The sequence below is a fragment of the Aspergillus alliaceus genome (assembly GCF_009176365.1).
Source record: "Aspergillus alliaceus strain CBS 536.65 unplaced genomic scaffold BDW43scaffold_30, whole genome shotgun sequence".
NCBI classification, from domain to species: domain Eukaryota; kingdom Fungi; phylum Ascomycota; class Eurotiomycetes; order Eurotiales; family Aspergillaceae; genus Aspergillus; species Aspergillus alliaceus.
The window spans coordinates 370092-386248 of NW_022474713.1; the positions used below are offsets into that span (position 1 = coordinate 370092).

A 16157-nucleotide genomic window follows, 5' to 3' on the forward strand; every position below is an offset into this window, starting at 1 on the left:
CTTTCTTTTTACACTCTCTTCTGGTACGTTTTTCTTCTACTCTGTATCGCAAGGATCCATATGGGCGTTGGGAAGATGGAGGCGACCAAATCACCTTGGGCATGTTTATAAGAAGTATTGAAATGGAAATTTTTGACTGTTCAACAAGTCCCTTATTGGTATGAGTGATCGGAATTGAGACTGATATAATTCAATCAAATTGAACGAAGCAAGTATGGCCCTAGTTCAAGCGACTTGTTCCACTCTTTCGGAGTATCGAGTGGATAAGACACAGGATTGCCTTGTCAGCACCACCGGAGCAGAGTCTAGACAGAGCGATCGTCAGGAGGCCGAATGATGGAGAAAGTTGTGAGACACGCTAACAGACGACCAAATAGGAGGCCAACGATAGGGCCAGCCAGGATCTAAAAACGAAACAAAGAAATAAGGGGTGGGCAACAAGAGACGAGTCGCCCTTAAGGTTCGTGCCTGAGACAGTGGTGTGGCATTTTCTTCGTTCTCTCTTGAGAATTTGTGAAAGTTGACGCAGTAAGTTCATCATATAGTTGCTGCCCCATATTCTCCGTATATCCCTCTGTACGAAAATGGTCTTTTTTTCCTCCTTAGTTCGCCCTCTATAATTGAGGGTGTGATCTATCAGTTCAAAGATCGATAAATCTTTGTATGTATACTATATTTTTCTTTCTCTTTCCTGCTTCCCTTATGCAGCAAATCTACTAGAAGTTGGGAATCAAAAAACCCCCAATCTCATTTACCCATGTATTCAATACATATACATACCTATATCCCTAAGTACAGTACAGTACATATATCCAAGTGTTCGTATATGAGCTTAGCCATTGGCGTATTCACTACTTCCCTAGTATACTGCAGGTAAGATACACTAACAACAGTAAGGAGGGTGAAACTAAATGGATGGAAGCCCCATCGCTCCGTCAGTTCTAGATGGATTCATGTTGCATAAGTCTATGCACCAAGGATGCATAGTGGCTATAATACATTAATTTAGTAGCGATTAGAGAAGGACGGGGGGGATTCCGTCAGTCAGAGAGCAGGAAGTGAGAAACAGAGAGAAACCGTAAGAAATATGATGGGTGGAAAAGCAACTGCAGCAAGTACGGTTGAAGGAAGAAGCTGAGAAATGTGCCGACAAGTTGCCTTGTCGATAAAGATGCAGGTACAGGTACAGGAACTTTGGCGGTGCGATCAGAAAGCAGATATTAAAATGTACTGTATGTATATATGCATATACTGTACATACCTCAGTAGCACCAGGTCTGTAGTACGATACATAAAAATATATACCTACTGAGTAGGGATTTGAAAGAAAAGAGGGTGGAGAATTATTGCACAGCACTTGTAACAGGTGGTCTTGTTTTATTACGGTATACATGTTACTATGTGGGTGTTAAAACAGCCAGACCACATGCCGTCTTTGATCCGAGGGCATTCCCAGTAAATTGATGCTGTGGGATCAAACTGATCAAACTCCCAAGCCCTAAATCAGCTATCTTCAATTTTCTTCTCCAGCCCAACCACCCTTTGTTTAGTACTGTAGTTCGTCGCATCTACATACTATAGGACTAGGGCCTCCATTCCTAGGTACTTAGTTTAAAAAAAAAAAAAAAAGAAAGAAAAAAAAGAAAAAAAAGAAAAAAAGAAGTACTGCGACTGTCTTAACCACCCTTCCGGATATGACACCACTGGTGCTAGCCATCGCAATAGATCTGACCACGGGACGGGGGTCCATGGTTCTCGGACAATCATGCCCTTATTCGGTCCGGACCAGCCTAAGATTCAAATCGAAAATAAAGTAAGAAAAGGGTTGAAAGATGAATAGAAGGAATGAAAGGTTGAAGGAAACAACCTCCTGCTGCTGTTACTCCGTCGTCTTCTTCCTCTTCCTCTTCTTCCTCATGATGGCTGCATCAGAAACCACAATTACTAACTCTACAAAGTTGTGAACGCAGGAGGATCCGCTTGGATGAGCGTAGAGTTCAACCAGGCCCATTAATGTCACTGTCTAGCGTCCCAACTAGACCCGGTGGGGACTCGGAGACGTTGGGATGGGTTCTGCGTCTTTTAAGCGAATGATGATCCGGTGCCTGGCAGTACTTTTCTCCTTTCCTCGGTACCTCAAATATAATAGCTTACTCGTGTGCAGTAATGTACCGTATGACCTGACCGTCGGGTGCGTATGGATAGCAATTCCCTGCTTATATTCCCCCGTACAGTAATAATTGAAAGTGAAGCATCGGTGGAAACTTCTGTTGATGAATTAGGTAGTATATACATATCTACGGGGTATTCTACTCCCTATATATACGTATTCTAGTCTGGCTGTTCTCTTGAATCCCTCATCTTCTAGACCTTAAAGTAGTTGGAACCTGTAGGCTCCATTGCTATTTCCATCGTCACTAGTGGCCTATCGTTAATCTAACAAGCCCCATTTCTCTTCCGCCAATACTTACCCAACGGGAAACCCCGTGTGGGATCGCTCGTGGCCGACATTTTCTAATCGAATTTCTGCCTACTGTATCGATTCAGGAGCTGATGGAATATTACTAGACTGGGCCTCCATCTGCAGTGCTTTCAGGGTATCCCTGGACAAGGCGACGTAATAGATAGGTACCTAGGTTAGAGAATTCTTCGCTGTTATTTCAATTGACTCCTAGGTCCCTAGTCCGTAAGCACCAACTCCGATCGATCAGCAACACGGGACAACTGGATCTATGGCCTGGTGAGAACCAGTACCTGCGTCTTGGAACTCTGGGAGTCTGTGCGCATGAATAGACTAGAGAAGGTCGAATCTCCTGATTTGATCGTCTCCACGATATGCAGCCGGTGAACGGTGCCTGGTGGGTGTGGGTGTGAGTGTGTTTCCTCTTTTTTTTCTTTCTTTTCCCGCGTCCTCTTTTCTCTGTTGTGAGATGGCAATAAATTAAATAACGCCCCGACTAGGATCATGGTTAAGGGAAAGGATTGCAGATATAATCCACACGTGTTGTTGTTCGTACCCCAGGCTTGCCCCTCCCCCTCTCACCCCCTTTTGGTTTTGTTCATTAGAAGAAAACAACCTTAAAAAAAGAAAGAAAAAACGTTGCAAGGTATTGAGAGAGGAAGAAAAGCTAAAATTAAATTTGATAGTCGCGTTGTATGGAGGACGACAGGGAAAGGCTGGAAAAACATAAATTACAGTCTTGTGCCTCATCTTTTCCTTACTATTTTATACTTTTTTTTCCTTTTTTCCCTTTTTCCTTTTTCCTTTTTTTTTTTTTCGCGGGCAAACTGTCAAAACATGGGCAAGCGACCAACTTTGGAACTAAAGTAAAATTATAGATAGAAGAGGAGGCAGAGAAGAAGGGCAAAAAAAAAACCCCTTCTTCCCCTATAAAAATCATAAAAATAAAACATTAGATTCTCTTTCTCTTTTTTTCTAAGTTTATTTTTAATTTTTTAATTTTTCTTTTTCTCCATCTCCATCCTCCTCTGAACCGTCGAACTATACTAATAATTGTTAGTTCCCTCCCTTAATTCTTCTTATTATTGTCTTTCTCTGTTCTCCTCCCCCAGACCATCCGACTAACCATTATCGATCCAGTGAATTTCATTCTTTATCTATTGGTGTAACCTTCACCATCGTCCCTCACTCAACTTTCCTCCTCATATAGATATTTTTCCCTCTGTATTCACGATTACGATCCTTTACCCGTTTCCCCTTCTCCTTGTTCTTCTCTTCTCCTGTGACAGTTGTTGCTTCGTTTCGTGTTTCCCAACACCCATTTTTATGATTCGGTTGTCTCTCGCTGAGTGGCCTCGCCCCTAAATCTAAATCTAAAACACTTCAGAAACTCTTCCCCCGATGCTCTCTTTCTCTTGATACTTAGCCAGCTCTACTTATCTCACCTTTCAATCCACTCTTGTTATCTCCTACCATGGTCCAAGCCAAGACCAACAAATTGCAATTGCATGTTTGACTACCAATTTGTATCCACCTCGACCTCGACCACTTGGACTGCTATAGCCATCTATCATGCATGCCAACGGCTCGGCCCCACGAGCCATGGTGGATTTTGACCAATTCAACACCAGAGCGCTCAACACTGACACCCCTGATCATTCAGTTCATGTGCGCTCTCGTTCAACTGCCCACACCCAGAGTCCCAAACGTCTGTCTGTCTTCAGCAGTCGTTCCCGGAGCAATACTACCACTTCGACAACATCCTCACGCCGCTCTCCAGCCTCCTCCATGACCTCAGTGGATGCTGCCTCGTTGCCCTCGTCACAGGATGAACGGACTGGTTCGGCGGCCGGTGTCCGCTCCGAGAGGCAGGAGAGTATGACAAAATCGCTCTTCTCTCGTGGGAGCCGTATTCTTCGCCGTCAAGGGAGCAAATTCAACATTGTTGCTACACTAGATGAAGAGGATGAAATGGAGCGCGAGAAACCCCGATTTGAAGTCACGGATCTCTTCGGCCGTCATCACAGGTCACGGCAGAGCGATGCTCGTAAGTTCACCTTTACGCGAATGGCACAATTTCGGCACTCACACGGCTGGTCTGCTGCAGATGAACAGTTGAAGAGCCTGATCTCTGATCCATTTGACTTCCACCATCTAACTCATACGAGTCCGTCCCATTTCCAAGAGATGGATAGAGCCCGGGAAAATGACCTAGTCACGGAGTTTTCCGCCATTCGTGCCTCTCAGAGACCCGTAACAGGACTTAAGGGTATCCGCGCAGAAGATCTTCATTTCCGTGACTTCTCGTCCGAAAACCTCACCAATTGCGGGACAGCAATTGCAGAGGACCACGCTGTTCCTCTCCCGATCAGTCCTCCGGGGTCTCCAGGAGCAACGTCGGCAGCGAGTCCGAAGCAGGAAGACAGTAGACTAAGAAGGGAGTCGCGCGTCTGTGAGAACTTTTCTCGTCCGTATCCTAGGGTCGGTGCAACCACGCCGCCGCTAAAGGCCACCACGCCCGGGTTGGCAGCATCCCCGGAAATATCTGAGCCCGCTCCCCGTGCTATTGACGAAATATTAGGTTTATCTTCCCCACCAACATACCCAGAACATGTGTATTCAAGTGGCGACGACGTCCATGACGGCCCCTTGCTTCACATGAACGTTGATAGCATTTTCCCGTCGACCATCAGTCAGCCCGGCAGCCCTCGTACTGAAAAGGACTTAAATGATTTCAGGAAGTCGTCCGTATCATTTACCAATATGTCATCGGATCTTGATGACGTCCCGGAAGAAGAGGAAGCTATTAATTGGCCCAGCAGTCTGATGTCTAGCGAAGAAACGACCTCACGAATTCAGTCTCCACTAGAGTTCCCTCAAACAGAGCTACAGGCTGCTTCTATAGTCAACCCCAGATCAAACCTATCAATCTACGTGACTGAAGAGCTCTCACAGAAGGTTGCTGAAGCTCTGGGATCCCCTACGCTCCCTCAATATTGTCAACCCGAGGTACCACCACAGGACCAGAGACTAGGCGATATAGTAAAACGATCGGCCTCTGTCCGTCGGAGAGCAACCTACGAAACCATCTACGAGTCCTGGGATGCCGACATTGACTATTGTTATGAGCATGCAGCGGAGTCAAATTGTGACTTCGACTGGGGTCGTAATTCGCTTGATGAGCCACAGCAAGAGGCAATCGGCATTCCTGTCATGAATTCCGAGCTCGATCCGGTCGATGAAGCATTTGACGATTACCTGTTACCAGCCGTGCATTTGAGCACGTCCGCAATGCCTACATTGGGTCTAGAGCACAATTCATCTCGTTCACTGCCCGGCGAGAAAGTCTCCTTGGCCCCGCCCACTGAGGTAGGAGTCTCCCAGCGAAACAGCGACTATTTCCAACCAGTCAGTTCGATGTTTTCAGCGGCCTTGGGAAAGCATTTGACCCATGATACGCTTTATGAAGAGTATTTGGCTACTGATGCTGAATCAGACAGGCATTTCTCCTTCTATTCACAAGGAGTAATCCAGCCCATGGAGCAGCCTGTCTCACCTCGGAGTAGCTTTTCCCCAATCAGCAAATGCAATTCTGAAGAGAGCCTAATCCTATCCCGTGCGGCATCAATTGTCCGCAAGCACCGTTCTTCCGTCTCAACCACTAGTGTCCCAGAACTCGTGCACAGTTTGGCAAATAGCCGAGAGTTGTCCGCGGTGGACCAGGTCACTTCAGGCGAACAATCTCTGTCTTCCGGGACCGGACGTCCTGAGTCGTCTTCTTACCATCGTCAAACCAAGAGCCTAGCAAGAGAAATGGAGACTCAGACTCTTTTTCGAGCCGAGTGTGGTATAGGTCTTGAGTCTGGCCTTGTGTCAATCCCAGCTCCTTCTACTCATGATCGGGCAAAATCCACATCTGAAGTTGAGGCGGCCTCTCCACTCGCGAAAGCCACCAAGGTCGAAGTTCCTACCAGGGGAACACATCGGCGAAAAGGCAGAGCATCCTATTCACTCTTCCCCTCTGCCGCAGCTTCTAATGTGCCGTGAGTTCAACATGTTTGGTCCTAAAGCCTAACTTGGATACACGTTTTCTTTTCCTTTACCTTCCGCCTCGCACCTTCAACCCAATCACCAATAGATCTCTTCGACGACATCATGACTTTTCACTTGTTTATTCTGCAACTTACTCTTGATCTTTCTTTCGATCTTTCTTTGTTATTGTTTCTTGCGATATGTATTTCTGCAATTTGTGAGCTATTCTAGATTCAATCTCTTACCCCCTGCGATTTTAACACTTTCATTTTGCATCTCTGAGCGACTACTTTTTTCCACAAGAACAAAAATTTCTTGGGAGGGAGGTGTTTTTCTGGTATGGAGAATTGGGAAAAGGCTGCGGAATGTTTGGTTGCATAGCATTCGCTCGGAATTTTCTATTTTGTATTTGGCCCTCGCAAGCATCGTCTTTTCTTCATATTTCATTGTTCAGCAAGTCGATCTTTTGATGAGTTCGGTTTGGTTTCATTTATATCATATAGAGGGACGATTTGGTTGGGCTGGTTTGGGGGGTTTTATCCAAATTTGGTGTACAGAGAGGGAAGTCTAAGCTTCATCTACCATCTTAGAGATGGTTCCAAGTCACCGTGCGATTAAAGGAGAAATATCATGATTCAATGTGCGAATTCTATCTCATATCGAAGAATTACTTGACCTAGAGTTGGGGTTGGTAGATATACAATCATGTGACAATAATATCGCAACACTTTCCCGCGTCGAGCACCGCGTCAAAAATCGCACTATTTTCAACTACATACAATTCAATCAAAATGAGGTCTTTTGGCACAGTAATCAGTGCAAGTAGAAGGCCTAGATCTGAGCTATCCAGTGAGCAACGCGCTGCTATTCTTCAAGCGTTAGAGAATAGTCAGTAGCCTACTAAAATTGCTCAAGAATTTAAGGTGGATCGTCCTACTGTCTACCGAACCAAGGAACGCTTTCAAAATGACCACCTTTTAAAGTCACGCCCTAGGCCTGGTAGGCCTGAAAGGTTAAGCCGCTTGACTAGGCGCTATGTCTATCAGATAGTGTGCCGGAGGCCTAGAATCAGCTGGAAAGCGCTTACTGTTGGGACTTCTGGAAATATCTCTTCACGTACAATTCGCCGCGCTTTATGTTCCTATTTAAAAAGAATGTGGAAAAGTAAAAAGCGTATTCCGCTTACAGCTGATATTGCAAAAAAGCGATATCAATTCTCTTGTTCGTGGCTGTATAATACTGATTGGAGCAATATACTGTTTTCGGACGAATGCTCCGTTGCGCGATTCTAATAATCCCACGCAATATGTCTTTCGCTTATCAAATGAAGCATATAGACCTGATCTTGTTAAATTAAAGAAGCATGGAAAGTCCTTTTCTTATATGATTTGGGCTGCTATCTGGATCGGTGGTCGGTCAGAGTTAGTTGTTCTACAGCGGGACGAGACAGCACCTAGACAAGGCTATTCAACCGATTCCTATGTAGAATGCTTAGAGAAAGGCCTCCTGTCAATCCACAAGCCAGGGACTATATTCCAACAAGATAATGCAAAAATCCATCTATCTCACCAAGCTCAGGAATAGTTCAAAATGTATGGGATCTGGGTCCTAGATTGGCCATCACATTTGCCTGATTTTGCTGTGATTCAAAGGAAGATTAATTGTTATGTTTCTCATCATAAACTTGAGGGTCTATATACAACATGTTACACGGAATTTATTCCGTATCTGAAGCTGTATAATTTATCTAGTCAAGCCTCAATTCACAATATTCCCCCTCAGGATCGCAGTGCTAGCACAGTGATACTGCGCCTGCAAGGATCGACTAGGCCTCAGTAAAACCATTAAAACCGTATCGGGAGAAAAAGTGGAAAGAGCGCCTGCCTATGATCTTAATACTTCATGTGGCCTTTCTGGAGACCATCTATACTGACTAATTGGCAGAAGCTTGAGAATTCAGCTGGTCCTAACGGCTTCGTGAGTCTATCTGCAGTCTGTAGCTTAGTTGGTATGTATTGAATATCAATTTCCCCGCCATCAAGCACGGTGCGTTGATATAATTTTATATTGAAATACTTGGTCCGTTTATGAAACTCGGGATTACGCGATAGTGTAATTAAAAGGATTACTCCTGGGACTAGCAATTCGATACGTAGGATCTTTCCACTACATAAAAAGATCCACTATGATCAACTCTGATCGAAGTTGATTTCCCAGAGGCGGTATATATAGTATCGCAACTTGCCATCGGGCCCGGCCTTAAGCCTAGGGCTTACCCGTGACAGACCGTGTCTTCACATATAATATTCTATATTATAACAGAGATTATCTTACTAAAGCTATACTGCGAGAGCCTTGAGAACGCTCTTCTTAAAAAAAAAAAAAAAAAAAAATAGTATATCAGCTTCAGAGTAAAAAAGTTGCTATAAAGCTTGCTAAGGCCTCTAAGAGCAAGAAAAGCTTTACCAGTTACAAGAGAAGCAAGAGAAGCAATGCTTAGTTAAGGAAAGGAAACAAATCAGAGCAGCTAATAAAGAACTATATCTCCTTGAAGTAGAATAAAAGAAGCACCAGAAGGAGGAAGAGTGCCTGGCTAAAAAACTAATAACTAGCTCTAAAATAACTTTAAAGTGGTCTAAAAAGGCAAGAAGTATTCTACGCCAGCTATATCTGAAAAGAAGCAAGATATTACTGTTAGGGTCAACCTCTGTACATGGTAGTAGATCGTTCAATGAAAACCCAGTCCTCTGCTCCTGCCACCTGCGGCTCTCCGAGCTGCAATTAACAATTACTATTCCAGAGCCTCAGATTAATGCAGAGGGCTGTATACCTATAAATTATCATGGAAGACAAATACGCTTCCCATAACGATTCCGGGATTGAAATAGAGCTGTATATAGCTTTACTAGCATCATATCTTTGCTCCACCAAAAACCTAAGTATAATTTATTTAGTATTACTTTAAAGCTTCATTTTTGATGCTAGTTGCCATACTGAAATTCGTGCGGCAGGTGGGGACGTGTGTCAGGTGATCAAGTACGGTTCTTTTGTCATGGTAGTTTAAGTACTAAATAATGTTGTTACCACGAAATGCTCACCGCCTTAGCCTCGATTTTGCCGCCTTGTCAATGCAACCATCTATGCATCCATCCATCTAGAACCATGAACCGAACAGTTTCCTTCTGTTGACCGAGATCGTGCTCTTGTCTGTTGATCTCTCCTAACTATCCATCGTGATGTCATCCTCACCGCAGGCTTTGACCAAACGCCAAAGCGAAACCAGTCTTATAATGCCCCCTCCCCCTCCGAAACGCATCAAACGACCCGCCGCCGTCCTAGACGAAGACATCTACACTAATGCCTTGTCCAATATTATTGCGCGAGATTATTTTCCGGGCCTTATAGAGGTACAAGCGAAACAAGAATACCTGGAAGCGCTCGACTCGAAGGACAAGAAATGGATTGCGACATCTAAGAAGAAGCTTACCGATCTGATGCTGACTCCGGGGAGAGCTCGGAGCCATCCTGGGTCGTCAATGCCAATTATGAAACCCAAAATTACAGGGGCAACACATGCAGGCGATACACCTACTGGCTGGGGTGGAGATACACCAAAGTCCGTCACATCCACGGCTTCAACAACGTCTCGAGATTTAAAAGACAAAGCTCCAGATGTTTCCAATCTCGGGCTATTAGAGTTTCAGGCAAAATATACCAGCGAGGATAATGAGTCCTTCAACAGCCTACTAGATAAGCAGAACACGAAACGCCGAGAAAAGTATGCCTGGATTTGGAGCGGTAACAAAATTCCTTCCGCGCGCCAAATTGCCCATCATCGACTGGAAACCAAACGAATTGAGAATCAGGGGCTTAAACTGAACCAGAACGAACAACTGGCCGTTAAGACAGACCTTGATGCTCGACCCGCCAAACCGGACTCATGGAAGGCCAAGTCGGCGAATTCTCTCATGTTCATGCCTTCATCTATTGAAGATAACCTCGAGACGATCCAGCAAAGAGCAGAAGCATCCTCACGGGCAAAGCCAAAACGGGTGGTATATCAAAATACGCGATTACCGGATGAGGGGCTTCAAGCTGTGCAAGACGGCGACGCACCCCCTCCCTCACCGTCGATATCCGCCATCAGGGATGCTATTGCCGGATGCCCACACCCCACCAAGTCGGAAGCGAACTACACTGGCGGAGAGACGCCACGAATAAATGGATACGCCTTTGTGGATGAAGATGAACCAGAATACCCTGTAGGAAGTAAGTCGAAAGACAGCCATACAGACGGTTTGGAGGACCTTCGATTGCTTGGTACAAGCGATAAGTCTTCGAATCCGTTTCGGATCAGGGAGAATCGAAGGCGAGAAGATCTCCACCATCGTATGGTAGACCGCGTCGCGAGAAGTAAACGAGCAGAAAAAGCCGCGCAGGAGACCAAATCGCCGGTCAATATGACACCACGGTTCGCTAGTAGTTCTGGACTAGATTTTGGGTTCCGCACGCCTAGTACAGCAACAGCAGGAAGGGGAGGATCGAGCAAGATGTTGACCCCAGCAGCGCAAAGATTATTATATCAGATGGGTGGCACTCCTCGACCGTCTTCATCGAATCTGAAGAACACATGGACCCCGACTCCGAGAGCGAAATAAAACAACCTTCCTGTTGGGATGTAATTACAGCAGAAAGTCCTTGATTGGTAGTGTTTTGAGGTACCATGATGTTGCCATTTTTTTGCATTGGGAAGTGACATTCTATCTTATAACGCTTAGGTAGTGATAGCCCAAAGAGTTAGGCATTGTCTGATCTCTTTTGCACTTCCATGTTCGAACTGTTCTTCGCACCCTTAATCAGCCTCGAGATACCATGTCCAATTGAAAATATTATGATAGTAAGCACGAAGATCCGCATATGCTAGGGGTATCTATTTTTTACGAACTAATAATATATCGTGCAGAGATGACTTTTGAGCACGCTACAGAGGTATCAATTAAGAATGAGTCAACCAGGAGATCAAAACGCCCAATATGAAAGCCAGACAGCCACGAGGGCAAATAAGGCTGACCACAAAGGCTTTATCTTATCTCCGCCGCCCATGAGGTACGGCGCGCCTACCCAACTGCAGGTGCCGAAATCATTGTCGCTGCGCTTGCCGTACGTAGAATCGAGCCATCTACCCTGGGGACAGCTGAAGCCTAGAGCAGCCGGACAGCTCTTGACAAGGTTATAGCACGTTTCTTCGCAGGGGAGAATCTCTTTGTAGGGTCCTGGTCGAATTTTGTCATCTATCAGCGAGTTTCGAGACTGATTGGTTGTGGGATCTAGTCGCAGTGTGTGGTTGCCACTAAACGACGTCCCGTTGATGAACTGCTGCCCAGCATTTCGTGCTTGGAGGAACTTGCCAGTGCTTGAAAAGTCTTCGCACCGGGGAATGGTTACAGCGCATAACCATTGTTTGTAAGCTCTCGCGCAGTCATCGCAACCCACCGCCAAAGAATACCGGGTCTCATTCGTAGCATTGCATTGGATTTGCTCTAAAGAGTAAGAGAAATTGTTATAAAGTGAAGCGGCATTGTTGTCGTAGATTGAGCGAAGATCGTCTATTTTGATGGACGGATTCGAAGGTACCGCATACGCAATTTCTTCGCAAAATGAAAGATTGTAAATGAGCGCACAGTTTCCATCTTTCTTCGTCAGCCACACCCAAATAAAGATACGTCGACGAACGGAATTACCTGCTTTGGTTGAGAAGTGAATCGGTTCCCAAACTTTCCCGCCGCCGCCGATGATTCCGTTTCCCGAACTGGTCGCATTTCCATCCAGTGCTAGAATGCCTAAATAACTTGAACTCCGGTTGAGGCCAGTCACATAGAACTGCTCCTTTGGTTTATTGCCAGGTCCCCTACTCGTCATGCTTGCTTTAATGTTACTATCACCCTTGCCTACCTGTGCGAGTTGGTCGAGTGCACAGTACGAGCGGCGTAAGCCTGTGATGGCTGAATCGTTGATGTTGTTTGCAAACATTGTATACGGCGGTGTCATATTCATCCAATTTTTGTAGATCTGAGAACCTGGCTCTGCTTCCGTTAGGTTGCCAGTGGTGAAGAGCGCGCTATGCATATCCGAGTCCACAGAATATAAGAATGGGGATCCATTCGCGATGGTGTGGAAAAGAGCATCCACTGATACGGCAATCTCGTAGCTGTAGGATCCAGAATACTCTGTACTATTAGGTGCTGCAACGCCAATATAAATATCACCTTCTGCTTCAATAGCAGTGCCCATGTAGCCCTCTTCGGCCTTGTACCTAGTTTGATTTAAGTTGTCTTGCCCGGGACCAGGCTTCTGAAGCGATTGGGATAGAGAAGTGTAGACCTCCAGTTGCGGCAAGTCTTGAGCATTGTTGAGGTATGCTTTATTAAGGCTGGGCTTCGAGCATGCTGTCAGAGATATGAAGACGGTTTCGGAACGCTTCGAACTGCCGCTTGTTTGTTTGTCGGATGTTTTATTGGCGTTTCTGCCATTTAAAGAATCTGTCGAAAAGTACCACCATTGAGTCCCACCTAGCTTGACTTCGCCCTTCTGGTATTGATTATTGCCTATAGAGGAGACTCCAATAGGAGCCCTGCGGACAAGATCTAAACCTCGTAAGATCCCAGTTTCGTCCACAGCATCTTCAACCACTAGTCCATTGTAGGACCCAAGTGGGAAGGAGAAGTGTGAGTCTCCATCATTGGTAGTCAAGTTGCTATGAATTCCAGAGGCCAGGGAGGGGGTATCTGCAGCATGGGATAGGCCAGCGCTCCAGAGAGCGAGGGCAATGGGGTTGTGATAGACAATCGCGCTGACAGTTGCAGCAAAGCAGCACAACTGATGTACGAGCCTAGGTCGCATGGACGATTCAGTAGATATCTGATACTGAGTCAGGCATCACATAAAATCAAAAGGCTGAAAGAAGGCGCAACGACTTCCTCCCTAGGGCGGAGGTCTACCGAGTCGTAGATGAAAGTCCAAGGAACTAGCGAACGAAACTGACAAGTCATTCACGAAATGAGCTGTCACCTAGCGATAAACACATTCAAATTTTGACCTAAAACAGGAGTTACTTGCGCCTGGGAAGATTGGGCTTCTTCAACTGCTTTCTATGGGGTATGTATTGAAGCATTTTTTTCTGCCTGAGCGGATATACTGCGCCACATTAATCAGCCGCCCACAGCCACCTTTCCTGATAAACCACCATCAGGGAAGAAGAGTGAAAGAAAACATAAAGATATTCAGAGAAATACTTTTGTTTTTCAAGAGTGACCATATAAAAGTGTATATACATATATCTATCTATCTATCTATCTATATATGCCTGAATACGATTTGTTGATACCCTCTCTTTGCTTTTCGTTTCTTTTTCATCTCTTCTCTCTTTTGGAGATACACAGACAAGTTCAGCATTAAGCCCTAAACAAGTTTATAGCAACGAGCAGCTATACCACTGATGATTATTACAGCTGCGATAACACCAACAATGCCAAAAAACCACGCAAGACCTTCCTGCCCTTGACCAGGAACCGTAACGTTCATCCCAAAAAGACCACAAATCAGGTTCATGGGAACCAACATGGTTGCAATGAGGGTCACCTTGCTGAGGATCTTGTTGACGTGGTTTCCCAACACTAGATTGGTCACGTTTAGCTGCGCGAGGTAATTGGTATGTGATCTGCTGAGCATCTTCTCGAAATGGGCTAGGTTAGACATCATGGTCACTACGTGATCTTGGATATCTCCCAGGTAAAGACCAATATCACCACGCGGTGTTACTGAGTATTGCTCGTTGCAGCGTTTGGAGAAACCTCGAATAACATCCGCTTTACCACCTAAGAGGCGCATCAAACTCATAACCTTCTTGCGCAAACCACCAATTCGTGGCAAGAAGGACTCAAAATCGTCCATGCGTGCGATAAAGACGAGATCCTCAATCGCTTCTGACTCGACCTCAATTTCACGAATTACAGGGCCAAAACTATCCACAATGTCGTCACTGCGCTATTTATCAGACCATATATATACAAATAGATCATGTTAAGGTATAAGAGCTTGAAGGGAACAAAGGAAGGAAGAAAAAGGAGTGGGGAACTTACATCATGGCGTAACAGATCCAGTCACTACTTAGTGACACATAGTCACGGAGCTTCCCGATTCTTCTCCGGACATTGGCAGCATGGGGATTTTCAGTAAAAGAGAACGACAACACACCATCGCGGAAGACGATCATGTAAAAATTGACGGGCTCCATAAAGCGCTCGCTTGACTTGTCCATCTGATAAAACGTCCGAAAACAGACAAAATAATATTGCTTGAATAATTCAACTTTTTCTCGAGCCTCTTGGGTTAAGATATCCTCCGTCGTCAACGGGTGAATGGAAAAAGCTCTCGAAAGGGCACCGACTTCGGCTTCAGTGGGATTCAAGACATCTAGCCACCAAACACCTCCGTCTGGGCCAAGCTGAAAGAGGTCTCGGAATGTGTCTCCAGGTAGAACCAAGTCGCCTAGCTCCGCAGCGTGAACAGTACTTTGGGACTCGGATGAAAAGAAGCCGAACCGAGTTGGCTCATTCTCATTCTTGAGATTCTCCACTAATTCTTTCTCATTGACAGCATCGGCAAAGTGTTTCTCAATATCCTTTGCGCCGAGGCCGGCTAAGTCATCTGAAGAGCGCTTCATATCATAGATGTCGGACTTCTGAGCACCCGGACGTAGGTCATAGAAAACACGAGGATTTTTACTCTGTGAGCTCAGGCTATGCTTGCGCATTGTCGTTGTGGGTTTCGTCTTCTGATTGAGAGCAACAAACTCCTCCAGCTCCTCATAGTCAATCACTGGAATTCTGCCGGGTTGTTCGAAGGTCGGAACGCACGTATCTTCAGGCGAATCTAATTGGATATCACTAGGTTGAGGCCTAATGGCACTCGCATTACTGAAGGTTGGACGACGTGGATGTGTCCCACCAGACACTGTACGCTGTAGAATAGCCTCCAAGTCTGGTGCTGCATGACTTTCTAGGGTGTTCGCACGCTCCCGGCGCCGGGGGTCCGCAAAAGCCTCAACCGAATTAGGCGGGGATGTTGATCTCGCAGAAACCGATGAATCCCTCGACATGTTTGCAATGTCTTGATGTGTACGGCTAAAGGTATGGGTGTGTCGGATATTCCCAGTTGGGTCAAGCGAGAAGCGGCGACCCAGGCCATTGACATCCTTTATTGACCGATCGTCGTCTGCTATAGCTTGCTCAAAGTCCCGAGAGTATGATCCTGCTTCCCGAAGAGCATCCTGAATGTGAAGCAGATCTGGGCGTTGTTGCGTCTCCACGTTCAGATTCTGTGGTGTGGTATGCTGCCGACTAAGTGTCATATCGGGGGTTGCCTCAATACGAGGGGGATCCAATTGAAACCGATGGTCATCCAGCTCAGGCACCGGCGTACTGAATCTGCTTAAAAACATGTACTTTTCGGATCTAGGTGATTCGGACATTTTCGTGACACTGGCCGTCAAGCAGACCATATACCAGGTTTGTCAATTCGAAACGTGGCAGTCTGCGTAGACAACAGACACGTACTCGCGCTGATGATCTCGACTATTATCGCTGCCTTCCAATAAGGCGAGAGC

General features: G+C 45.7%; 3 protein-coding genes across 3 annotated transcripts; 2 read left to right on the forward strand and 1 right to left on the reverse strand.

Annotated features, from left to right (window-relative positions):
- The first annotated feature begins 3717 nt into the window (after positions 1-3717).
- BDW43DRAFT_127214 (uncharacterized protein) lies at positions 3718-6612 on the forward strand. Its single transcript, XM_032038140.1, has 2 exons — positions 3718-4508; positions 4569-6612. Exons 1-2 carry the CDS (start codon positions 4034-4036, stop codon positions 6506-6508), a joined length of 2415 nt encoding a protein of 804 aa, XP_031898987.1. The 5' UTR covers positions 3718-4033; the 3' UTR covers positions 6509-6612.
- Positions 6613-9588: 2976 nt separating this feature from the next.
- On the forward strand, positions 9589-11625 carry BDW43DRAFT_127287 (splicing factor ESS-2 family protein). The gene has a single exon (XM_032038142.1). The coding sequence runs from the start codon at positions 9730-9732 to the stop codon at positions 11149-11151; it is 1422 nt and encodes a 473-aa protein (XP_031898988.1). The 5' UTR covers positions 9589-9729; the 3' UTR covers positions 11152-11625.
- BDW43DRAFT_301278 (magnesium transporter CorA family protein) lies at positions 11513-16022 on the reverse strand (the record flags this gene model as incomplete). Its single annotated transcript, XM_032045017.1, has 4 exons — positions 11513-12183; positions 12235-13278; positions 14014-14531; positions 14632-16022. 4 exons carry the CDS (start codon positions 16020-16022, stop codon positions 11513-11515), a joined length of 3624 nt encoding a protein of 1207 aa, XP_031898989.1.
- Between the last annotated feature and the right edge of the window lie 135 nt (positions 16023-16157).